Genomic DNA, 24,932 nt, shown 5'->3' on the forward strand with positions numbered 1-24,932 from the left:
GATTCTAAAATTTATTTTGTACATACGGCGCAGCGTTCTGCGTGTTTTTTATCGACTTCCTCGTGATTAACGTACAAAGATTTAACCGATCAAAACTTGGCCTCCTTGCATTTTTTTAAGATCTTCCAGCTTAAAATATTCTACTATCATCTCACAAACTTCAATCGGCAATCCTATATGATTGAACAACAAAGCAATACATTCACTCGCATCTCTCGCTCTCAAGGCATAGTCAAATTTCTTCGACACTTTCTCATAAAAGTAAAACTTCTTGATCGTCTGATTGTTCTTGAACGCCTCGACGAACTCATCGTTTCGCACCCAAATTTTCAGGTCAAGCGTGATCGTATCAATATAGTGAACATCCGCGTAGATCTTCTCCTCCTTCATGCTGAAGAGCTCGAGCTGATACTTCTCGTAGATCTGCATCAGCTCGTCATTGTTGCCGATTACACGCGTGACCAGTTCCAAGGCTCTGGGGTCGCCCATAGCTTCTAGGTAGGCTAAATGACGCAGCAGAGGCTCGATCGCCTGGTCATTGTCAATTGCAACTGCGTAATCTAATGTAGTTTTGTCTTCGATTGTTCTGGCGAAGAAATCAGCGCCGTTGTCCAGAAGAATACCTATGATCTTCTCGACCAGGCAATACGCTTCCAGGGGATATTGGTTTACTACATATGCAATGTAATGCAGAGGAGTACAACCTTTGTTATCTGAAATTTTGCAAATATATCGGTTTATTACTTTTACACTTTTTCTTAATGACTTGAAACTTAAGTATGTGTGTTACAGACTCGTGGGCAAAAATTGTGTTGCGTAACTCACCGGTGACGTTGACATTAGCTCCTTTCGCTAGTAGCAGCATGATATGCTTCTCATTGCATAACTGCGTAGCAAGGTGCAGCGGTGTAACTCCGAAGTATGGGATTTTGTCATCCATCGAAGCACCTTTGTCGATGAGCGTTTCGAGGACTGTCTCGGACGCAAATTTGACAGCTGCATGTAGGACTGACAAGCCCTGTGGAGTCTTGGAACGAACATTGACACCTCTTTCTAGAAACGGCTCAATGAGGGAATTGAGACCGGTATTCAGAGCCCGATGGAAGGCCATTACACCCTCGTCACTGGTATCATTTACATCAACACCGGCGTTTAGCAGACTGCATATTATTTGGTGGCGACGCTGAACTTTCTGCGGTTCGTCATAGAGGTAATATGAGGAACATTCTGAAATTGAGGAGGCGAGTTTTTCAATTGAGGCCAGCAATCCTCGAAACCTATCCGCTGAATACCTTAGAGCTTTAAGAGTGAACGTTTTCATAAAGCTTTTTAAATTTAACTAAATAACATCGAAAAAAAAATCGAAATACCAAGACGAACCTTCTTCGGGATCATTGAAGACGACTTCTAATTCGTTTATATACTCGTAGCTGATTGCGGAACCTATTGCCCAAAAAATCGGCGTATCACCTTTACAAGTAAAAATATTTCATTAGGTTTCTTTCTTTTGAAATTCCGAACTAATCTTTTATAGCTTTCAATGTACATTCAAAATACTCTCACCGTTGCCATCCTTAGCATGAATATTCGCCCCGCGTTCGATGAGCAGATTAACAATCTCCACATTCTTAGCACTGCTGGCAGCCAGATGCAAAGCTGTTTGTTTTAGATCCTCTGTGGCGCTGTTCACTTCGATCCCTGCGTCAAGCAGTAGCTCGACGAGCTTCTTATTGTCGCTCATCCACGCGGCGTAATGTAGCGCATTGTAGTCTTGTTTGCACTGTTTCAGGTTCGCGCCGCGTTCCAAGAAGTACTGCAGCCAGCTCGGGGATCCACGTGCTATGGCTTGAAATAAGGGTGTATCTTCCTCTTCAGTCGAAGCGTTAACCTCGGCGCCGCAACTGAGGAGATGCGAGATGATATCGCGATTATTGGCGGATGAAAAATCGCCTTCGCTGCGCCTTTCCGTGCAATAGAATAGAAAAGTCTTATTCTTCAAGCGGGGGACGTAAGTGTTGAATATGACAAGATCGAGCAGTGCGTTTGACACGTTGCTGTTTTCAGATGAGATATGGCACATCGTGCCCGCTTCCATAGCGCAGTGCAAGGCAGTACGGCCCATCGAGTCTCTGGCATTGATGGGAGAGCCCCGTTCGATGAGAAGCTTCACCGCGCCGTATTTGCAGTAAATCACAGCCACGTGGAGAGCGGTCTGATTGTAAAACGTTCGGCTGTACACTGAGAAGCCTATATACGCAAGACAGGGTCAGACATTGATCATTCTTTCGCGTTATCGTGAATTATAATGTCGATTTAACAGTTTTCCAATACGCACCTCTGTCCAAGAAGTATACGACCATTCGCTCGCTACAGTATCTGACGGCAAAATGCAGCAAGGAATAGCCCTCCTCTCCGTGAGTGGCATGCTTCAATTCGTCGGACCTCTGAAATGAGGCGTCGAAAAAATCAGTGTTCTGCTTGTAGAGAGCGTCTGTGACAGTTCTGTTAAAAAACATTTTCGCTTTTTTTTTTCGCAAAATCGCTTCGACGCGTTCTCGGCTTGTCCGCTCTCCCCTCCTGTTATCCAGCTACGCCGCACTGCACTCTTAGCTCTCTTTTATAGCTCTTGAGTGCAGGGACGCTCGATGCCGACTGACGCTTTTGGGCTAGTACGCAGTAAACGCCCCTTCACGCTGGGCCCGACGGCTGCTTCCATCTGTATACCTGCGGGCAGTCAGGCTTCGAATTGTACCTCTCCCCTCGCATGCGCGGCGATCGGTTAAGCTTTACTCTCCCTCTTACCCGCTTGTGAAGCTCTGCATTTATTTGTAGTGATTTTTTTTTTTTTAATTTATAGGGCTTTCAGTCAAATCTACACCTAAATGTATGGGATTTTTCAAAGCAAAAACCGAGTGATAAAAACTGCATAAATAATAACTTCTTTTATTCACAGGTTATTTTCGGAGAAATTGTAGATATAAATACGAATATAAATAATTACATTAATCCAACGCTGGGTTTAACAATTTCATAAAATTCATCATGGCGTTCTCGTATATATTATCATCGTCCTCGGATTCCGAGTCCTGCAATCTCTCAAGATCCTCCAACTCCAAATATTGCACTATACCCTTAATCACTGGATATGTTACAGTGGTTAACGCATTGGATAGATATTCGCTCGTTCTCACGACGAGGTTGTACCTGTACAAGGCATTTACGAAATTCTTACAGATTTGTCTATAAAAGTCAAATTCCCTGATCGTCTGGTTGCCCACGAAAGCTTCGACGAACCGTATGTCCCGTACCGATTTCTCCAAATTACGGCCAATCAAGTCGAAATAGCTGATATCCCTGAAGATCTTTGTCTCTTTCATTTGGGCCATCTCCAGCTGGCGGTTTTTGTAAATCTGCAGCCGTCGTTCGTCCTTGCCGATTCCACGCATGGCCACTTCCGAGGCTTTGGTATTGCCCAAAGCTTCCAGATAGGCTAGATGGCGCAGCAAAAACCTGGTCATCGCGGCGTTCGAAATTGCAACCGCGTCATCCAACGGACTCGCTCCACTGTTCGATTCGATCAAAGGGTCAGCGCCGTTGAGCAGGAGGAGTTCGTGAACGCCGTTATTGGCCTTGTCCTCGTTCCACCAAGAGAACTGAGTGGCGAAATGCAGAGGAGTGCAGCCTCCGATCTCTGAAAAATTCCGAATATTCATCTCTTAGTTTTGCGCAATTTTTAAACGCTCCTCTGAGTATAATCATGCTATTACGTTACGACGACTTACCGGTGGCATTGATATTAGCTCCTCTGGCGAGTAATAGCGCAACGTGCGCCCCCTTGCCGAATAGCGCAGCAATGTGCAACGGTGTAGCCCCGAGCGAGTTTCTGACATCGGCTGTGAGCCCTCTGTCTATGAGCGTTTTGACGATTCGCTCGGATGCATGTTCCACGGCTACGTGCATGACTGCAATTCCGTTGGCGTTCCTTGATTGGATATCGGCACCTCGTTCGAGGAACAGCTCGATTACGCCATCGACGCCGTAGACGAGAGCACGATGGAAGGCCGACTCACCGGCCTCACTGATCGCGTTGACTTCGGCACCGGCATCTAGCAGACTACGCGTTATGTGATAGATACGGTGCGCCGCTAATTCTCCCTCCTGGTCATTCTCGCCTTCGTCGTCGCCGATTCCGGCTTCGATCGCCATGAAGATCGGCGTTTTACCTGAAGAAGGAGGATGTTTTGATTTGTGGCTTTGAAAATAGTGAAAAAAACTATTCAGCGAATTCTTCAAATATATTAATAAAATATACTCACCCCTGTGATCCTTAATATTGACGTTCGCGCCGCGTCTTATAAGAAGTTCCACAGTCTCGGCATTAGAATAATTGCCGACAGCCAAGTGCAGAGCTGTGCTGCCTTCGTCGGTGAGGCTGTTCACGTCAGTACCCGCGTCTAGAAGAATCTCAACAGTCTTCCACTGACCTCTTCTCGCTGCGTAATGCAGCGCATTGTGACCGTTCATATCGCGATGGCCTACGTCTGCACCGCGTCCGATGTACATCAGTACAAGTAGCTCAGCTTAATGCACTATGGCGCATAATAAGGGTGTATCATCTAGCTCTGTCGCAGCGTTGATGTCGGCGCCTCGGCGGACCAGTTGAAAAATGACACCGGGCTCGGGAAAAGCGGAGCGATAAAACGTACTGTACTTGGTTCCAGCTACGAACAATGGCGTACAGCCGAACGCGTCCTTATCGTTGATATCGAAGCCGTAGTTTAAGAGGAGTTCGAGTGTGCTATGCTTGTAAAAATAAACGGCTACCTGAAGAACGGTTAAACCGGCCGATTTGCCGAGACCCGTAAGAAATAATAATTGGTTGATTATTTTCAACGGATTCTTCGTAAATACAATAAAAATTTGATAGAGTAAATTTTGCATTGTCCTTACAGAAAATATACAATGTTCACACACGTACCTTTGTCTAGGGAATACTTGACCATTTGGTCGACGTTGTGATAATTGACTGCAACATGCAGTAAAATAAAGCCTTCTTCGTCCCTGATAATATAATAATTCAAATTACTCAAGCCTAGACTTCTGATCAGGTTGTCGAAAAAACACGTATTTTTTGTAATGATAGCTTCCTCAATCGAAGCGTGCCACATTTTGATATTTTTGCTTTCGCATCGCAACTGAACAGACACTGAAACTATGATGGCGTCCCTGCGCAGCTTTTGAAGGGTTCGGAATCCTACCTCCACGACGGACCCAATTGCATCGCATCTCCCACCCTTTCCTCAGGACCGCAAATTCCACATAATAGAGGGCGCTGCTGTACAATTCTCTACAGAGGCGTCTTTAGGATTCATGGGGCCCTATAGGCCCAGATCGTATCGGGGCCCCTCAAAATTTCATCGAAACATTAAATTCAAATGCCTGATTTAGAAAAATATAATACGTAACGAGTAAGTAAAAATAAATTTATAATAATTGAACTGCTTTTTGTAAAGTTAAATATCCCAGGCAAGAATAGTATATATAGAATCTGACGTATTAAATTTTATTTCATTTGAAGAGTTAATCTCAGATTTTGCAACAAAAAAAGGAAGAAAAAATGTAGCTTTTTTTATAATAAATCAATTATTAAATTCTATAGTTGCAAATTATTTTAGTATTTACGTTTGATATTTTGCAACTTGCGGTACGTGAGACGCCGCTACGCGCCGCGTATATGGATACGCAACAACGAGCTATTCTATATCGTCGCTTTCTACGAAGACTAGCACAGTTCAAGTTTTCAAACGAAAACTAGCACAACTCACGATTTGCCGCGAAGAGTAGCACAGTTCAGAAATACTGTCAAGATTAGCATGACTCGCGACTTTATATTACTTAAAATGTGAGAATTTTACGTTTTTATTTGGTTTTTTTTTGTTAAGTTCATGAAAACCTTAGACAAAGACAGACAAACTTCAAAATTTTAAAAGGTTTGGGAAATTTTAGAAGATTTCTAAAAAAAGTGAATAATTTAAAATAAGTTTGTAAAAAATTATTGTATTTGTGATAACAAGTTCAAATTCGGTAAAAAGTTGTAAATTGTGAATATTTAAAAATGTTTATCAGACATGTTTCGCAAAAATCGGCAAATTTTTATACAAATTCGTTGTTTAAAGTTTGAGTTGTGCTAGTCTTCGCGGGATATTTTGAGTTGTGCTAGTCTAGTGTGCGTTAAATGAGTTGTGCTACTTATGACGGGAAATTTGAACAGTGCTACTCTTCCTAGTGGGAGATACGATATACACTTACTCGTTATCGGCGCGGCATCTTAGTAACATGGTCTCGAAGTCAAGAGTAGAAATTCAAATTTCTCAAAGCACTTCTCAAAAATGGTTCTGGTTTATATCTTAAAGCTTATTTCGTATTATCTGTGATTCGACACGGCCTGTTATTTAGCTTGTTGTAAACGTTTTATATTTATATTTGGTTATTCAGGGTTATTGGGTTAATTCTCAGATTTCGGGGCCCTATAGGCCTGGGCCTACTAGGCCTCTATACAAAGACGCCCCTGATTCTCTACCCTGAAAATGTAAAAACGTTCCGGCAGCGCTACCTATAAGCGTTAAGCGGATCTTTGCGATGCAGCGTCTACTGCCCCGTTTTAAGGAAGCATATGCCCAGCGTTGGAATATGCCTAATGCCCGCGTGCATTGGGCGTCCTAACCTCAAAGACGTTTAGGCTAACAACCTAGCCTTCCCAACTTGAGCGCATGCGCACTGTATGAGCCAATCACAACGTCTATCTTGTCATCACAACAATATCCAGTAATGATATATTGTGTAATTCGTATTTTGAAACGTAATGTACGATAAGAAATACAAAATTAAAATTCGATTTTTTATTTTTCCATAATTTAAGGTCCATGGTAGGTTTTATGACCCTGCCTCTTGTCCATAGACTGATGTTTGAAGGCTTGCGCTTGCTCTTTCTCTGCGCAGAGAGAGAGAGAGAGAGAGAGAGAGAGAGAGAGAGAGAGAGAGAGACGGCTTTGCGTTGTTGTGTATCATCTGGTATAGATAGGTCCAACCTTAGGCTAGATCGGTTTATACTTGCAAATTGCAGACGAAAATCGCATGTAGACTGTAGAGGGGAACTTTACAAGTACCTCTGGAGCTGAGAAGTATAGAGAAGATGGCAGATTTCAATCAGTCGTGCTCCAGATTCCAAAACGTTCAAGTCCATTGCGACCTTACGAATAACCGAGTGTTGGAATTACACGAGGATCTACATACCTATATCCAGCAGGGGACAAACGCTGGTGTGGACAAGAGATTCAGGCAGGAGCCTCTAGGAGAACACTACAACCGATCGCAAGAAATCGACAACAAATCGGTATTGAAGTGACATTGCTATTGGTGATATTTAAGTGAAAATTGAGCAGAACGCCATCAACTGCAGCGGGGACGTTCTATTAAATGCTATCTTCGATTTTTTAAACGGATTGTGCAAGAATATGGATAATGCAGAAAGTGTGGGTATTCGTAGCGTCAAGCATAAGCATTCGTTGCTGCATTTTGCCGTCGTATATTCTACACCGGACATAGTGAAACATCTTTTGGACGCAGGTGTGTATGGAAAAATTAGCGTGCTTTATATTTCACTGCTAAAAATTTGGAGTAAAACATAAATATAGTATATTACGATACAATGCGCGCGAGATAGCACCGAAACAGATAGGAAAAATCTAACGTTGCAGTGTCGAAAAAATGATTCTATATAGATCGTGATTTTTTAAACAATACTCAATTATCTATTATGTATTATTTAAAACGAGTGCCTGTACGCGTGCCTGTGTATCGGTATGTATTTGTATTTATGATTTTTTATAATTTATCATAATATATAACATTTAGAAAAACTGTTATGTATGAAACTTTATAAAAAAAAAAAAACAAAAAAAATTAATTAATCCTCACAGGTCTTCCACCCGACGGCAGAAAGAACCACAGTAAAACAAAAGGTCGAACTCCTCTTCACCTAGCCGTAATACATAATAAATATCGCGTAGTAAAGCTCCTTCTAGACTACGGATGTCGAATCGACGTCAGAGACAACTCGAGCCGCACAGCTCTGCATCACGCTGTGAAAATTAGCATCAGTCGCGAGCTCTGTAGCAAGAGTCACGCCATAATCTGTCAGCTGCTTCGTCGGGGTGCCGGCGTTAACGTTAAAAATTCTCACGGAGAAACGCCCTTACTTTACGCCGTAAAGCATGGCTCTGAGATTTTGGTACGACTATTTTTAAGATACGGAGCCGACGTGCACCAGCGTAAAGGTACGAACGGCAATAACGCGCTGCATTACGCTGTGCGAAAAAACCGTCCAAAAATCGTCGAGATGCTTTTAAACGCAGGTGCCGATGTGAACAGTCTCGCGAAGAAGTCTAGAACAGCTTTGCATTTGGCCGTTGCCAAGGCTAGGAACGAAGAGATCGTGGATCTTCTGATTGAACGCGGTGCATTGGTCAATGCTAGGGACGATAGCGGTAAGTTATTTTTATGATTATTGGAAAAATGGATTAATTAAAAAATCGTAAACCAGAATTTTTTGCCTGTAAAGGTAGGACGCCGATCTTTATGTCACGTGACAGCGACGACGACGAGGATATGACAAATCGTCAACTTCGGATAGTACGTAGTCTGTTGGACGCCGGTGCCGAAGTTAATCACATCAGCAACAATGGCGAATCGGCCTTACATCGGGCTATCAGTAGCGGCATCGAGCCCATCGTCCAGCTGTTCCTGGAACGAGGTGCCAATGTTAACTTCAAAAATAGGAAAGGTCAATCGTGTCTACACACAGCCGTGAAATCTGCATCCGAGAAGATCGTCACATTGCTCATCGACAAAGGCGCCTACATCAACGACACGAGCTACATCGGAGTTACGCCGTTACATCTCGCCGTAGAGTATCAGAGGGAAAATCTTATAAAGCTGCTACTCGACAGAGGAGCTAATATCGGCATCGGCGGTGAGTAATATATCCACAATTTTGAGTGACTTAAAGCTGTGTTTAAAATCAAGAAACCGCTTTGGAATTCCAGATATCAAGGGTTACACCCCACTGCACTGCGCAGCCCGATTAACTCATCTGGACGAGCAAACGATCGAAAGGATCATCAAAATCCTTCTGCTCAACAAAGCCGATCCTTACCGCATATCGATCAACGGCAAAAACCCGCTGAATTACGCGCTCAAAAAATCCAACACCCGAATGATCAAGGTTCTGCTGCATCATCTAGCGGATCTGGACGTTATGGGCGATAAAAACGCCACTAGGGTGGCCATGCAGGCCATCGGCGAGCTTGAGCACTGGTTGCGAGTTTACGAGGATCGTCAGCGCGAGCTCGTCGACATGAATAAGGTGATGATCTACGGGAACGTCAGCTATTTCGACGCTGTCTCGGGCGATCTGGGTGTTATGGTTCGAAATAAAGAGTTTGTTAAAGCTTTTAAGGATAACCAGGTGATTGAAGAGGATGTTATTGAGAGGGCGATCGAGTGTCTTTTTATCTTGCTTAGCGATTACAAAGTTCCGATATCGGTTGTGGAAATTATAGTGAGTTACTGCAAGTTTGATGATCTTCAGAAACTCGTGCAAGTCTGCCAGGAGTCGAACATTTTAACCGGTTAATCCAGTCTGTGTCTCAGCCTTGGTTTTACAAAAAAAAAAAGATTATCTTACAATTCTTCTCGATTTTTTGAACTACGAGCAAAACTCTACTTTGAATCTCTAAAAAGTGCGCAAAATTTTAACAAAACAAAAAAAAAATGAGCATGACTTAATACAAAATAGATTACAACGTATTATAAGACTTTTTCAATGGAGAATAATAAAAATTTAAGTATACAAAAAATGCGTGGTTCTCAATCCATCCTCTGGTTCCCATCAGCCAGCCATTATTACATTAGTATAATATACGCGCAGATTGTACCCTGATCCTGCGATAATGGAGACGGCAGTACCCAACGTACTACTTGGTTCGAAAATGTTCAAAATTTAAACAGCAGTCAGTCTTGCTCGAGATTTCAAGCTTGCAACCGTCGATCCGCGCAAGGCCTTCCCGTCAAACTTCTCTTCACCTATATAGCCGTGACGCATCGCAACCACCGCGTACTGTAGTTCCTCTTGAACCAATAGGCTGTCTGATCAACGATAAGGACAAACTGGGTCATACACCGTTGTTCCTCGCGGTTGAAAGCTACGGTAAACGCTGTTTTTCCAAGTCGCGTAGCAGCCACGACCTCGAAATAATTCACAGACTCCTCGACCATGACGCCGACGTTAACATCTCGACATCGTGCTGCAGACAGATGCTATTCCGAGATCGTCGAGATGCTCTTACTGACGCCGGTACTGAGGTGAACAGTACTATGATTTTTTTTTTTTTTTTTTACTTTGCTTGCCTTGTGTGATTTCTCATAAATAAAGCTGAGTCGCCGATTTTCTTGGCGGCAAGCATTCCCGTCGATAAGCTTCTAGAAATGAACGACAACACTGAGCAGACTACAATGTTGGTAAATAGTCGCGAACGTGTGATACGTAGTCTGCTCGAGGCCAGATTGGACGACCTCAACTATACACTGGCGAATCGACGTTCCATCGAGTCCTAACCCTGATAGCACAAAACGTTTGATAAACGTTTTAAAAAAGTGCAGCGGACATTTCCGACGTTTTTAAAACGTTTTGTGCCATCTGCGGGAAGTACCCGAGTGGACTCCGTAATCGAGCTGTTCCTGGACCGAGGTGCCGATGGCCAATCGATCCTACACTTGGCTATCGAATCGTCATCGGAAAATATCGTCAAGACGATCATCGACAGAGGCGTTCCCCTTTCTGACAAAACTCCGAACAGGACTACGTACCCTTTTACACATCGCCGTTCAGTTTCGTAAGCTGATGCTCAACTTGGGAACTGATGTCAACTACAACAGACGAATTTTCATGGAATTTCAGATTACACTCCTCTGCACTACGCGGTTCGATTAGACCGACTACCCTTGAATTAAACGAGATCGTGACGATCAATCTGGAGAACGGTGCCGATTTATCCATTAAACAGGAAAACAAAGAGAGCCCTCCGAAGTACGCTTTTAAGAAAAAGAACTACGCGATGGTCACGCATCTACTGTGCCATCGAGTGCTGTTGGCGGAATCGTTCGATTACGATGATTCGAGAGAAAAAGTCAAGCGTTTGCTTCGTACACGGTTCTACCAGAAGCGTCAAAGCGGAATCAATATGTTGAAGACGGGGTATGCTTACAGGCGAATCAGCTACTTCGAGGTATTGAACCGGAGTCGGAATTGGGTCAGTAGGATTACGCGATTTTAGAAAGGATGATGAGGTATTACGCGATCGGAGATCTTGAATGGTTCCTGAAATCCTGAAAAAGATTTAGAAAAGTATGGGGCAACCTTACATTCTGGACGCAACGATTTGTTCAGAGAATTATTACAAAGCTTTCTTTGACGAGTAAAATAAATAAGATGAATTTTAATGAAAGGAATACTACTCTGACGCTTATTAAATAAATATACATGCCACATTCAAAACTCCCGCCAAAACAAGCATCTCGCGCGCTGCATATTGGTTGCCCGCCTTATCCAATCACCTTCAACCCGGCACGGCGTGATAAACGTAAACAAATCTGCCCGCGAGTCTCGAGTGTCTTGGCCACATAAGAGTATAGACTTTGTTCACATTCTTTAGTGTGCAGCTTTTTCTGTACTAGGTCAACTAACAAGCAGAGCTGCAGCAGATACTCGAACCGGACTATTGAATGAGTGAAACAAAGAAATCTTACCGTGCAGCGCGTTGCCGTGGATTAGAATATTACGATCGTCACAGTGATGGCTCTTCAAGCCCAAAAGGAAAGAAATCAGTTTGCGCGATGTGCTCAAAGTTATCGAATTTTTTTGACAAAGTTTTCCGAAAAACCAATATTCGATCATGAATCGGTCGGTGCAGCTTTGTCGTACGTGTACGACTCGGTATATGGTAGAAAAGGGCCGGTACCTTCCGAATCAAAATTTAGACTTGTAAATACTATTTTACTGAACGAACAGAAAATTCTTGATGATCTTGAAACATTGAAGAGATTACCAAAATTTGCCTTGGGATCGTTATCATCTACTACCGTTTCATTTAGAGGAGTTAAAAAATTAGTTACTGAAATAATGAATGATTGCGATGACTGTAGAGAATACGATGTCGAAGATCTGATCAAAATAGTTTGCAAACATTTCAAACTTTCCAGTAGCTCCGAAAATGTGAGAAAAATCATTAGAAAATTGAAAGTGAGTAGGTGCTTGAATTTTCTGTACAACAAATTTTGGAAATAAAAGTAACGTAAGTAATTGTCTTGCAGGAAAACTACATTGTAAGGCAGAAAAAAAGTAATGTCCAAGTATCACAGCTGCCGTGTTTAATCAGGAAAAGAAAAGTGTCTTTGAAAGAAGACGTGCAACGCATGCTGAATCCTATAGTACTTCTCAAGAAAGATAAGAGACTACAAGAAATGGCTAAAAAGTTTAAGACTCTAAAAAAAGAACAAGAAGACAGTAAATCCATCAAAAGGCAGTCGGATGATGAAAGATGCCTTGATTACTGTAATGGGAATTTGAATGATAAAGATATAGATTTATCGCAGAAAGATGGTTTGGTATTTGTAAAACAAGAGATAGATTTAATTGATACTGTTCAGCCAACATCTGAAACTGCTCAAACGCAAAAAGAATTGGACGATGAACAATGCAGAAATGAATTTCCTTCACAAATTGAAATTGATCCTCAGTCTTTGCAAACTGTTGAAAATTCCAGTACACTTGCAACGACAAATGATCAAGCAATTATGTTAGCAACTTATAATAATAATTTTATTCCTCCAATACAGTTGACAAATAATGTCAGGTTTATTCCACACGCTACATTAATATTCAATAGTAGTTGTAATGCTTACATGATAATGCCAATGTCACAGTTTCAACCAAATATTGTTATGGTGAACTCCGGTGGAATCAATGGCTATTATCAAGGAATGTATAACAATCCAATACAGTTCAATAATTCTTTTGTACAAAATCCCATCTTAGCAGCTCAGCAGAATTTTTCGATAATGCCAGATCAGCAGTTATGTTTCAATCAAGGATTAAGTCCAGCCCAGGAAATTATTCAGATTCAAAGTACAATAGACAGCCTTAATTCACAAATTAACTTATTAGAACATAATTTTGCTAGTCAAATGCATAAAAACCAATAAGATTAAACAAATTTGTGTTTATTATTGGCGTTATTATAAAGATGTTTTGGTTTCGCTAAAGTTGCATTTTTTTTTAAGTTTTGCTGCAGGTCAGATCTTGATTAAATTAATTTTATTTTTTGTAGTTGAAACGATATTTTTATCTTCTATTCAACATTTTTATCTATTAATGGTTCATGATAACATGAAAATTATACAAAAATTTTACCAAAAACGTATTTTAATACAGATCTTGCATTTAAAATGCAAGATTTGTATTAAAATACGTTTTTGGTTATTACTTGTAATTTGAGAATTTTAATTTGTATACGATTAATTAATAAAAATAAATATGCAAGTTTAACATAATTTTATGACTAATTCTTTTTTACCTGATATGCGTGATAATCAATATAATATACTTAATATTATACACTTGCGTTGAATTCAAATTTTCAAATACATGTTGTGAAGTTGGCGCTATTTCTAATACGTACTCGGCGCGTTCTTCAGAGGTAAACATTTTTCAAAAGGTTATGTTATTGTTTTCCTTTTCTTCATGGTCTTCAGTTGTCTCTTATATTTATTTCCTTTTACAATTATTTATATATTTATATTATATATCATTTGGTTTAGAAAATTTCTGGGTACATCAAAATTTAATAGAATTTGCGCATTCAATTCTGACTGTCTAAAAAAATGTAATTTAGATTGTTGAACCCTGTTTAGGATAGGTGACAAAAACCGAAATTGCAACATGTTTCCGTTAGTATTTTATTACTATTTAAATTACAAATGTAAAATCATGCAATTTTAAATTTATTACTCTTTTTGTTATAGTGCTATTGCAGCAGCTTTTTTGATAAGCTCAGACAATGAACTTGATAGTGAAAATGAATCCAATGATTTTCTTCATGACGATGATGATTCTGAATTATCAATACCATTAACAGATATGGATACTATGGATACTAGTACAATTGATAGTAGTAATGAAACTGATGAACTTGAAGTGTCCACTGCTGCAGATGACGATTCTAGTGTCGTAGGCAATGATGCTGATGATGATAATCCTCAAAATGTTGATCATATAGATTCAGATGAATCTAACGAGGAATTAGTTCAACCTGGTATATATTTAAATTCAAAATTTATTTATCTCTTTATTATAAAATTTTAAGTTAATATTTCTATTTTGTATAATTTTATTCTTTAAGCAAAACGATTTAAACCAGATGATACATTGCAAGATGATGAATCTGAAAGTGTTGATCCATCTCAAAAGTGCCCTATTTGTCTAGGTGCCTGGACACCTATGGGAGATCATAGATTATGTTCTTTGCGATGCGGTCATCTGTTTGGATATAAATGTATTGAACAGTGGTTGAATTCAGGTATTCAATCTTCGAAACGATGTCCACAATGCAATGCCAGAGCTTCTGTAAGACACATTCGATTTTTGTATGCAAATAAGTTGACTTGTGTAGATAATTCAGAATTAGAAAAGGTTAAAAAAAAATTTCACGAAGCTAATGAAAGATATCAAAAGCTATCAAAGGCTTTAAGTAAACAGAAAAAGAGAACGCAAAAGTACAAACAAATGTATAAGGCAAGAACTCTGGCAGTGACAGCAGATTCTGATTTTTGTTTTTCAGATTGATTTTATATAATATTATAGATGTCTGTTGAAATTTTTTAAATTTGTAAGTGCCTGTTCAAATTAACTGCCAAAGAGTGACTTCAAAAGATGAAATAAAATATATAAATGCCAAAGACAATTAATATTTATAAATAAGGGAATAAGATTCGATTGTTAAAGAAATTATCTCATTAATTTGGCTTATTTTTATATTTGCATAAAAGTTATTCAAAAACGATTATAAGTATATTTGCAATATATTCGTTAATGTTGTGATTGCTTCACTTCTATATTTTTGTATGTATCCATGACATGTGTGATTTCAATGCTTACAAATTCATAATAAAAATGTAAATTGTTTAATAAAGAAAAAGCACAAGTTATTTACAAACTAATTCTTTATTAATGAATTAAACCTAGTTGCCCTTATAAAAATCATAATAAACTTAATTATTATTAACAATTATTATTTTAACTAGCATAATTTATTTCATTATCACTATAATATAAATATATAAAAAATATATAGAAGTACATTTTTTACAAAGCCGATTTCTTCAAAAATCTTAAAATCATTCAAATTTAATAACTATTTGTTACATGTGAACCATATCCTTTGATTTCATTGATGTTAGATCCATTAAAAATCAGTGTAGGATTCTTTATAAATAATGATTTCATAACCTGCTTAGACTTCTTAAATTTTTGGAAAGAACTCAAATTATTATCCTCAGCAGCAGCAACAGTATTTTCTGCTATACTAGCCACAGACTCTACATCTTGTTTTACAAGCTTTGGCTTTTCTTCATCTATACGCTCTTCGCTTAAAAATTCTTCTAAACTAACTACATCACCGTCATTTTTTTCCTTTTTCTTTCTCTTCTCCTTTTTGCAATTGACATTCGTTTCTTCGTCTTTGTCACAGCAAACATTTTCTTTTTCTGGACCATCATTGATTGTAATTTCTTCAATTCTTACTTTAGTGCTATTTTTCTTTTTCTTCTTATCTGTGACTTCATTTGATAATTCATTTACATTCTCATCTATTATGTCAATTTCTCCTCTAAGTTTTTGCTTTTCTTTTCTCTTTTTATTCTTCTTTCTGGATGAATTCGCGTTTGTGATTTCTTGAATATCTTCACTCTCAAATTCATCTACTACTTCCACATCTTTATCACTGCTTTTTACAGAATTTTCTGCAAGTTCTGGAGTCTCATTAGAGTTCTCTAACTCTGGTGCCTCCTGAATAGTCTCCAACTGAGACATCCTTCGCTCCCTTCTTCTTCTTTTTCCCTTTTTACTTTTCCTTTCATTGATTTCATTATCTATTTCCTCTTCATTGATGATTTCTGAATCTAATCCTTCATTCACAAAAACAACTGGTTCAGACTCGGATTGACCTTTCTTTTTTAATTTATCATTCACTACCTCATACTTGTCAAGTTTTCGCTTCTTTTTCTTCTTCTTGATAGTATCTGTATTATACTCTACTTGGTCATTGAATGTAACACGTTTTTTGCTTGGATTATCATCAGACAGATCAAGTGCATTATTTTCAAGTCCACATGTTACTCTTAATACTTCAAAATCCGATGTACTAAGTACTTCATTTGAATGATGGTTTAAATCTAGAGCTGGATTTTCAAATGAAGTTGGTAGAACTTCGATTTCCTTACTTTTCTTCGATTTTTTCGGTGTTGATCTAGTAGGAATTTCTAAATCAAGAGCGGGATTTTCAATTCCATTAGTTAAAATTTCGACTTCTTTTATTTTTTTCGATTTTTTTGGCGTCATCCTGTCGGAAATTTCTAAATCAAGAGCGGGATTTTCAATTCCATTAGTTAAAATTTCGACTTCTTTTATTTTTTTCGATTTTTTTGGCGTCATCCTGTCGGAAATTTCTAAATCAAGAGCGGGATTTTCAATTCCATTAGTTAAAATTTCGATTTCCTTAACTTTCTTCGATTTTTTTGGCGTTGGCCTGTCTGGACATTCTAAATCAAGAGCAGGATTTTCAATTCCATTAGTTAGAATCTCGACTTCCTTAATTTTCTTCGATTTTTTTGGCGTTGGCCTGTCTGGACATTCTAAATCAAGAGCAGGATTTTCAATTCCATTAGTTAGAATCTCGACTTCCTTAATTTTCTTCGATTTTTTTGGCGTTGGTCTATCCAAACATTCCAGATCCAATACAGGATTTTCAATTCCGTTAACTGCAAGCTCAGCTTTCACTTTCTTACTTTTTTTTTGTGTTCTCCCATCCACACATTCTATATCCAATGCCGGATTTTCGATTCTATTATTCGTAGACTCCAACTTTGCATTTTTTTTGCATTTTTCTAAATCTAATGCAGGATTTTCATACCCATTAAAAACTGATTCAGTTTTAATCTTTTTAGGTGTAGGCCTATCTGGGTACTCCAAATCCAAACCAACATTGTCAAAGATGAATTCACTCTTTCGCTTTTTCGGCGTCGCCGTTTCATTAGATCTTATATCTACAGTTTCAGTCTTAATTTTCCTTGGTACAGGAGAATCTTCATCTAGTATATTCAAATCCAAGCATGGATTATCAAATACATAATTCAAATTATTGTGCTTCTTAACTTTTGATTTGGATTCACTGCTCTTTGTGAATCCAAAACCTGCGTACTTCTCAGTTGCACTGTCAGAATCTTCTTTTTCGGCCGCAACACCGTCATTGACGTAAAACGTGCTCTTGCTTTTTGCGGAAAAACCAAAACCTACGCGTTGTTCGGATTCACTTTCAGAATTCTCTTTTTCATTACCAACACTATCGTGTTCACCATAACCAAGTTTTTTCTTGAAGTAATCATTTATGTTACCACCTTTGATGGTAAGGATTCCAGCTGTATGATCCTGTGAGCCGATTGGGTCGTATATCTTTTCATCTTCCTCTTCCTTCTCTTCCTTGACAGGTTTTTCATTCAAATCTCTTTTGCCAAAGATATTTGCAAGATCTTTTGTACTATACTTATTTACATCCTTGCCACGTGTGAATTTTTTGTAGCTGTAATTTAAAATAATCGTTAATATTCAATTTTCTAGATAAATATAATGTTAGTTTTAACAACGGTACTTACTGCACTCTTTTCTGACTAAGCTTTGACCTTTCTTCTAAAGATTTGCCACTAAGTACTTTCTCTTTTTCTTCTGGAATTTCTACTGGAGCACCAGCTTGTTCTTTCTGTAGGTTTTGCAGGAAACTATTGAAATCATCCTGATGCTCGGTCCACTGGTCGTCACGGTTTTTATCAAATCCAATACCTAGTACAAGCAACGAATAATATACAGTTAATCAGATTGATTGTAAGTAGTCGTGCAAAATTATAAAGAAGTTCACTTACCAACTTGATCATTCTTTACTTTGACTCTTATGTGTTCGACCATTCCTTGCTCTTTAGCTCCAAGTCCTTTGCCGCTTGTCCAGCCCATCTTTTCCAGCATCTTTTGGCCAAACTTGTTGGAATCTATAACGTTATAAAATTTTAATTTATTCCACAGAATTAATAGGATCTTATTGTGTAAATAAACTAATTTTGAAGTTAAAATATAAAGTAATTAGAGCTCAAAGAAGATAAGTAGTCACTTGATTGGATGACTCCAAAAGAACAAAATATATATAAGCACCAGTAACCTGCCCAACAAACCACACCAAACCAAACAAAAGACCACAGCTGACAGGCACAGCAGTACAGTAATATAAAAAAACTTTGCAAACCACAAAATTCTAACCTTCACTCCAATGTTTGCCTCGTGGATTCAGTGTCCACTTCTGCTTACGCTTAGGACCCGCAAGCATAGCCATTTTTCACGGTAAAAACTTGCAAAATATCCAGGAGAATCGAAGGTGATGTGCGTCAACCCTCAAGGCGCGCACCTTTTTCCAACCGTCCGTCGCCGACACCTGGCATTTACTCTCTCTCTCCGCACGTGAATCAATGAAGGCCAGACAGAAGGCGGGCGACTAGCTCATGCAGACTGCATGCAGCTGCTCCGAGAACTGTCGACACGTGCGGCGCGTGACACTACTGCGCATGCGCGCCGTACTCAAGCGCGGGAAATTTGAAATGGCGGCGGTATAGCTGTTTTGTAGAACTTAGTGTTCGAATAAAGGAGTAGGGGTCTATGCGCGGACGAGAGAAAGGCGAGAATCCCCCTCATCGACGAGCGCGCGATCGTGTGTCCGCCGCCGCGAAACGTGATACTATATATATGCTTCCTCTCTATTTTACCACGGAGCTGCTGGAAGACGGCGTCAGTTTGAAGCTAACGAGCAAACTCGTCGCTACTGCTACTTATTACAAAGGAAAATACGGTGAGTTGATTTTTTTTTTGCTTGGCATTTCGCGAGGTGATTGATTTATTTTATCAAGGAGTGTCATACTCAATATTTGGTTTTGATATAGGTTTTGGAAATGATATTTTTTTTTGCTGGCATTTTTTAAAATTCATATCAGTAACTTATGCATAGCAAGGTGAATAATTTTTATAGGAAAATTACAGCTTATAACATAAAAAGCTCTGTCACTCTGTCATGTTCAAATTTTTTTTATATATTTATTATTTTTTATCGTAACAAAATACATCAGTTAAAAAAAAAATAAAAATAGCGAATCAAGCTGTCGTCGATTGTATTTGCAAAATAAGCTTGAGCTTCTCGCGCGCGATGAGCAATTTATATTCGACGTACGAAGCCTATATGATTCTTTTAACGAGTAATTTCAGTGAGATATACAAATTCAGTGATTTTCTTGATTAAGAGAGTAGGTATAATTTCGTCGTTGAAATGATTATTAGAATCTTGGCTGAACAACACGTTATGTATAAAAATTTTTTTTATACTTATAAGCAAATACTGTAATGAGAAGCGCAGTATAAGAGTTTAAAAAAAGCACAAGTATGTAAGCAAGTGTTGTAAAAAGTAGCGCAACATTGTCAATTTTACAAAGTCACGAAAGATATAAATCTGTCTAATCACGCTGACTCATCTCTCATCCGTATATGGGAGAGTCGATATATTTTCAAAAAATATTTCAATTATTTTTCGTACAATCACATAAGCTAGCAGCAATTCATTATAAAAACTTACGCAACATTATTTTACATTTTTCAATAAACTTACAAATTCTCAAAACTGTCTAATCACTCAGTTCAGCTGCTCCGGTTTAGAGTCATCGAAAAAAAAAAACACCTTTATCAGTCAAGCCTTAAAAGAAAGTGTTTAAACGAACGAAATGTTGTGATACGGTAACTTCTAGATCCCGATAAGACGAGCAAACAGGCGTAACAGCACAGGTATCTATAACTTTCCGCTTCGTCCGCGAAATCATCGCATACACAACTCTGTGTACCTCTAAAACCAGATAAACGATCACTTTTAATTTTTTATTACTCCTTTTCATTATCTTATCAGCTGAGTTATAAATAATAAATCTCGATTAGAATGTATAATATAAAAGTAGATTCGGTCGAACTTTCCCGACACTTCTACTGACGATTCTTAAGAAGACGCGTCGCGCTTGTACATTTTCAGAGAAGAATAAAAGATGCCGTCCTACAAGGTGACTTACTTCAACATCAAGGGCCTCGCCGAGCCCATCAGGTTCCTGCTCAACCACGGCGGCGTTGACTTCGTCGACGAGCGCATGAACGAGGAGGATTGGAAGAGAATCAAGCCTAGTGAGCAATCTTTTTCTTTTTTTTTTCAATGCAAATTAGATCTGTCAGTTTTGTTTTTAATAAAAAATCAATTTTTAATTTCTAGCCACACCCTTCGGTCAAGTGCCGATTCTCGAGGTCGACGGCAAGAAAATCAACCAGTCCACGGCGATCTGTCGTTACCTGGCCAAACAGTTCGGTCTGACCGGTAAAGACGACTGGGAGAACCTCGAGATCGATGCGGCCGTCGACACCATTAACGACATGCGCGTCAGTGAGTATATAATTATGGCAAAGATTAACCTATCAAAATTCAAATTTCCCGCCCATTTGAAAGTTTGACAATGCGCTGAATAAATTTCAGAGATCACCTCTCCACACTACGAGAAGGTTGCCGAAGCGAAGGCGCAAAAAATCGAGCAGGCGAAACAGGTGGTGCCGTTCATCCTGGAACGTCTGGAGGAACAGGTTAAGCGCAACGGTGGTTACTTCGTCGGCGGTAAACTCACCTGGGCTGACCTCTACTTCGTCTCCTTGTTAGACATGTTTAACTTCAGAAGCGGCGAGGTAGATATCCTCAAGAACAAACCACACCTCAAGGCTCTCGAGCAGAAGGTTCTGCAACTGCCCAACATCAAGGCTTGGGTCGAGAAACGTCCCAAGAGCGATTTTTAAGTTTTCTTTTTTTTTTTTTTTTATACGATTATATTTATCCATTAAAGATTTCTAGATTGTACGAAGTTTTTATTTCTTGAAAGGCTCGTCGCCGTCTCTTGTGAACTTTACAATTTCACCCGATACTTTAATCAGCCACCTTTATTCCCATCTATGCGCAAATCACACGATTACACTCGCGCGTTTCGTTCGTTTCGAAACGCCTTAGATTTAGCTGCGACTCTAGAGGTGCTTAGCAGCTCGAATAAGCTTCCCAGATAACAGCACGTGCTGTCTCCACCGAGACTTGTTGTGCCGCACGGCGTGCTGTCCGTGTGCCGTCCAGTTGCTGTCTCGACATGCGTCCTAGGGCGTCTGTACGCGACGGCACAGAGACTGCACAGCGACAGCACGCGTGCCGCGTGCTCAGAATGTTGCATTATTAATAATTATGGACTTTAATTAGTAAAGAGCATACATTTATTACTTTTTTTATTCTCTCCAAACCGAATTACATTTAAACATTATTTTATTACATAATTCTAATTATTAGCGATGATTATTAGGTGCAATTGTGCATCAAATTGTAAGAAGAGTTGTGGCTCAGAGGCTAGAGCTTCGGACTTCTGATCCAAAGATCGTGAGTTCCAGCCCTACACCCGGCAGATTTTTTTTTCTTAAATAAAATTTTTGTTATACTATATAACAAAATTTATTAATTATTTATGATGTAGATGCTTAGTTATGCGTTCTAACTAATTTTTATTTAGCGTTATTTTTATATGCGATAAAATCGCTCCCCGCCGGTAGCGTTTTCTGCTGGCACAGAGACGGCACAGAGACGGCACGTCGTGCTGTCTCGCCGTGCCGTCACGTGCCGTCTCTGTGCTGCGGCAGCTGGACGTCGCGTGCTGTCGTGGATGCCGCCATCTCGTGCCGTCACGGGGACGTCTCTGTGCCGACACGTTGTTATCTGGGTTGTTAGAGGGTCACGCCACCGCCACACTAAACTTCATATGTTTTTCTTAACGTTCCTCGAAGTATAATAATGCGACATCGCGGCGGCCGGCGCTGAAAAATTCGCCTGAAACGGGGAATGAAGGTGGGGGTAAGGTTCGCGAGACCTGTACAAAAGGGCGCGACACCGCCGCGAAACTTCAGTTTTTTACTCGCCAAGTTCGAGACGGATGTGCTCGTGTGCAGCAGAGAAGTCGACGGGGACGTATGTATAATCACTATAGCGAGATCATAGTATACTTACGCGAGTGCGATGAACGAGCAGTGTGAATTACTTATAGCAGTTAGCAGATCATAAGCAGCAATACTCGCGATGCGATGCGTCTATCGTTAAAACAGTCGCGACACTCTTTTGTTTTCAAGGGCGTATAACTCTGCACTGCCGCCGCGCCGCAGGTGCACGCGAGTTTTGACTGTCGGATCAGCGATCGCGATAACCTTTCGTCAATACGAGTGTATCTGTGTGTGAAGTACTATGTGCCTGTGCTTGGACGACCTGGACGATGGGGGGGGGGATCAAACGACGAGAGTGCGATGATCACCATGTGCAGCGCAAGGCCATCAGCTTAGATTTCCTTGACGGAGCCTCATCGTCGTGAAATGCGTCGACACATTTTGACTTGATGAACGGCGGCAAGACGAGGATGCAGTGGACTCCCGCCAACATCCTATAGTCACGTTATGCAAACATTTCTCTCGGTGAGTACCCACACGTCAATATGAGCAGTCCTTATACATTCAAAATCTATTACTTATATCCGGGAAGTCGTCGAACTTGCAACGAGTAGAGAGTTTTAGACAAGTATATATTTCAGCAGTAAAGTCCTTGATACTTGCATGAAATGGTTAAATTAGTAGAAAATACACGTTTTTATTATTTAAATGTAAGTATTTTAACTGAGGTTTTCACAAAAACTACAGATGTACTTGTGCAAATCACTCATGACCGTGGACAAAGGATTTTAGCAATTGTGCTGCTTTTATTTTGTGCTATCAAAACTTAATTATCCGCATGAAAAATGTTATAGCAGTTTTTTATACAATTACATCAGTGTTAAGATTTTCAAAATTATCTGAATTCAAATTTTGGCATATTGAGGTTCTATCAAAATATAAACTTCAAAAAATTAAAGTTTTTTTTTGTCGCTTGAATATTGAATAGCCTTTTATAAAAAGTAGTGCGCCTACAATCTACAACTTTTTTTTGTCAGTGAGGGTGAAATATCGCAAACTACATATTTGGCAGCGAACAATTGTAATTTACTTTTTTGGTACTCCTATAACGTTATTTTATTTGGTACATTGATTGATTATTTTTACTAGAAATAATATAACTCAAATAAAAACATTGTACGAATGTTTATATGGAAGTATTTAGAGACTATTTATTTTAATATTTCAAATATAAATTGTGCAAAAGCTAGCGTTAATCAAATTCGAGTTTTTAAATAAGTATAATACCCAATTTATGGGATCAAACATGATGGTTGTAATATTTTTTGCTTTCAATAATTTTGCACAAAAAATAGGATTGCTGATTTATACACTTATCATTGATAAAAGTACGTTTACTCATCTTCTATCGTCATATACAACTTTTCACAACTCAATTATTTATTTAATCTGTTTACTATAAATTTAACTATCACTGAATAAGGGTACCTCGCATCCTAACTTTTGAATCATACAGTGTACTAATAAAGCTGGAAAAATTACATAGTATTTTACACACCCTTTGTACAAGCAAGCTTACAAATTTCCGTGGACTCCATGGAATATTCCACATAAAAAAAAACACAAGAAAAACACCCTAACTTCAAGACCTTATGTCTTACCTTCTGGACATCAGATCAGTCTAAAATTTTAGGTGCGTATGGACAAAACCATTACGAAACAGTCTGCAGTTTCATTAACTTACTAAGAAAATGATTTTAGTGGTAAACCTCTTTAAACAATTTTCGCACGCATGCACGTGTTCATATGCTGGTGTAATCGTATATAGAAAACATATGTTCACACGATTTATTGTAATACTATTTTCAATATGAGTGGTAAAATTAATCTATTTAATAATAAACAGTTCATCCATAACGTTTGAAATTTTTGGTGGCCCTGAAAAGGGCCGATTGGTTGTATTAAAATTGTCAAGGCATAATATTTAAGAGCTTTTCTCGGTCTTCTTGGGAAGGAGCACTGCCTGAATGTTAGGCAGAACACCACCCTGAGCAATGGTGACACCGGAGAGCAATTTGTTGAGCTCCTCGTCGTTGCGGATGGCCAGCTGGAGGTGACGGGGAATGATCCTCGTCTTCTTGTTGTCACGAGCGGCGTTACCGGCCAACTCAAGAACTTCAGCGGCCAAGTACTCCATGACGGCGGCCAGGTAAACCGGAGCACCGGCACCTACTCGCTCAGCGTAGTTTCCCTTCCTCAATAGACGGTGGATACGTCCGACGGGGAACTGGAGTCCAGCCCTGTTGGAACGGGTCTTTGACTTTCCCTTGACCTTGCCACCACCTTTGCCGCGTCCAGACATGTTGAAATGGAGTAGAGTAGAACTTGGTTAGCAGACGAAACCAAAGCGACTGATGCCCCGGCCATACGCGTCTCCCTACTTATACCCATCAGCGGTACTGCGCCG

General features: G+C 39.5%; 8 protein-coding genes across 12 annotated transcripts; 4 read left to right on the plus strand and 4 right to left on the minus strand.

The window, feature by feature from the left end:
- Positions 1-81: 81 nt before the first annotated feature.
- On the minus strand, positions 82-2,564 carry LOC103315535 (serine/threonine-protein phosphatase 6 regulatory ankyrin repeat subunit A-like). Its single transcript, XM_008204945.3, has 5 exons — positions 2,336-2,564; positions 1,564-2,247; positions 1,381-1,470; positions 826-1,227; positions 82-713 (listed from the first exon to the last, which is right to left on the minus strand). Exons 1-5 carry the CDS (start codon positions 2,514-2,516, stop codon positions 82-84), a joined length of 1,989 nt encoding a protein of 662 aa, XP_008203167.1. The 5' UTR covers positions 2,517-2,564.
- Positions 2,565-2,927: 363 nt separating this feature from the next.
- On the minus strand, positions 2,928-5,438 carry LOC103315516 (ankyrin-3-like). 2 transcript variants are annotated; one of them, XM_031922184.2, is made up of 4 exons: positions 4,979-5,438; positions 4,317-4,824; positions 3,783-4,223; positions 2,928-3,691 (listed from the first exon to the last, which is right to left on the minus strand). In XM_031922184.2, the coding sequence occupies exons 2-4, from the start codon at positions 4,561-4,563 to the stop codon at positions 3,003-3,005; spliced, it is 1,377 nt and encodes a 458-aa protein (XP_031778044.1). In that variant the 5' UTR covers positions 4,564-4,824; positions 4,979-5,438; the 3' UTR covers positions 2,928-3,002. The 2 variants fall into 2 exon arrangements, with proteins under 2 accessions (XP_031778044.1, XP_016836597.1); XM_016981108.3 differs by having other exon boundaries at positions 4,317-5,438.
- A 2,045-nt stretch (positions 5,439-7,483) lies between these two features.
- LOC100679234 (ankyrin repeat domain-containing protein 65-like) lies at positions 7,484-9,917 on the plus strand. Of its 2 annotated transcripts, none has more exons than XM_031921974.1 (4): positions 7,484-7,626; positions 7,980-8,546; positions 8,603-9,031; positions 9,105-9,917. In XM_031921974.1, the coding sequence occupies exons 1-4, from the start codon at positions 7,515-7,517 to the stop codon at positions 9,692-9,694; spliced, it is 1,698 nt and encodes a 565-aa protein (XP_031777834.1). In that variant the 5' UTR covers positions 7,484-7,514; the 3' UTR covers positions 9,695-9,917. The 2 variants fall into 2 exon arrangements, with proteins under 2 accessions (XP_031777834.1, XP_003425597.1); XM_003425549.4 differs by having other exon boundaries at positions 8,621-9,031.
- A 1,162-nt stretch (positions 9,918-11,079) lies between these two features.
- Positions 11,080-13,375, plus strand: LOC100680289. The gene is made up of 2 exons (XM_003425555.5): positions 11,080-12,358; positions 12,430-13,375. The coding sequence occupies exons 1-2, from the start codon at positions 11,912-11,914 to the stop codon at positions 13,318-13,320; spliced, it is 1,338 nt and encodes a 445-aa protein (XP_003425603.1). The 5' UTR covers positions 11,080-11,911; the 3' UTR covers positions 13,321-13,375.
- Positions 13,376-13,795: 420 nt separating this feature from the next.
- Positions 13,796-15,321, plus strand: LOC100680320 (E3 ubiquitin-protein ligase RFWD3-like). Its single transcript, XM_003425556.3, has 3 exons — positions 13,796-14,064; positions 14,140-14,429; positions 14,517-15,321. The coding sequence occupies exons 1-3, from the start codon at positions 14,057-14,059 to the stop codon at positions 14,957-14,959; spliced, it is 741 nt and encodes a 246-aa protein (XP_003425604.1). The 5' UTR covers positions 13,796-14,056; the 3' UTR covers positions 14,960-15,321.
- Positions 15,177-18,976, minus strand: LOC100124009. 2 transcript variants are annotated; one of them, XM_031922159.2, is made up of 5 exons: positions 18,695-18,964; positions 18,307-18,429; positions 18,043-18,226; positions 17,066-17,969; positions 15,177-16,972 (listed from the first exon to the last, which is right to left on the minus strand). In XM_031922159.2, exons 1-5 carry the CDS (start codon positions 18,765-18,767, stop codon positions 15,521-15,523), a joined length of 2,736 nt encoding a protein of 911 aa, XP_031778019.1. In that variant the 5' UTR covers positions 18,768-18,964; the 3' UTR covers positions 15,177-15,520. The 2 variants fall into 2 exon arrangements, with proteins under 2 accessions (XP_031778019.1, XP_031778018.1); XM_031922158.2 differs by having other exon boundaries at positions 15,177-17,969; positions 18,695-18,976.
- Positions 18,977-19,197: 221 nt separating this feature from the next.
- GstS2 (glutathione S-transferase S2) lies at positions 19,198-21,355 on the plus strand. 2 transcript variants are annotated; one of them, NM_001172447.1, is made up of 4 exons: positions 19,198-19,277; positions 20,496-20,641; positions 20,727-20,894; positions 20,985-21,355. In NM_001172447.1, the coding sequence occupies exons 2-4, from the start codon at positions 20,509-20,511 to the stop codon at positions 21,293-21,295; spliced, it is 612 nt and encodes a 203-aa protein (NP_001165918.1). In that variant the 5' UTR covers positions 19,198-19,277; positions 20,496-20,508; the 3' UTR covers positions 21,296-21,355. The 2 variants fall into 2 exon arrangements, with proteins under 2 accessions (NP_001165918.1, NP_001165919.1); NM_001172448.1 differs by lacking the exon at positions 19,198-19,277 and having other exon boundaries at positions 20,446-20,641.
- Positions 21,356-24,398: 3,043 nt separating this feature from the next.
- Positions 24,399-24,873, minus strand: LOC100124014 (histone H2A-like). The gene has a single exon (XM_001607776.5). It carries the CDS (start codon positions 24,825-24,827, stop codon positions 24,450-24,452), a length of 378 nt encoding a protein of 125 aa, XP_001607826.1. The 5' UTR covers positions 24,828-24,873; the 3' UTR covers positions 24,399-24,449.
- Between the last annotated feature and the right edge of the window lie 59 nt (positions 24,874-24,932).

This window comes from Nasonia vitripennis, chromosome 1 (assembly GCF_009193385.2).
Source record: "Nasonia vitripennis strain AsymCx chromosome 1, Nvit_psr_1.1, whole genome shotgun sequence".
Classification (NCBI taxonomy): domain Eukaryota; kingdom Metazoa; phylum Arthropoda; class Insecta; order Hymenoptera; family Pteromalidae; genus Nasonia; species Nasonia vitripennis.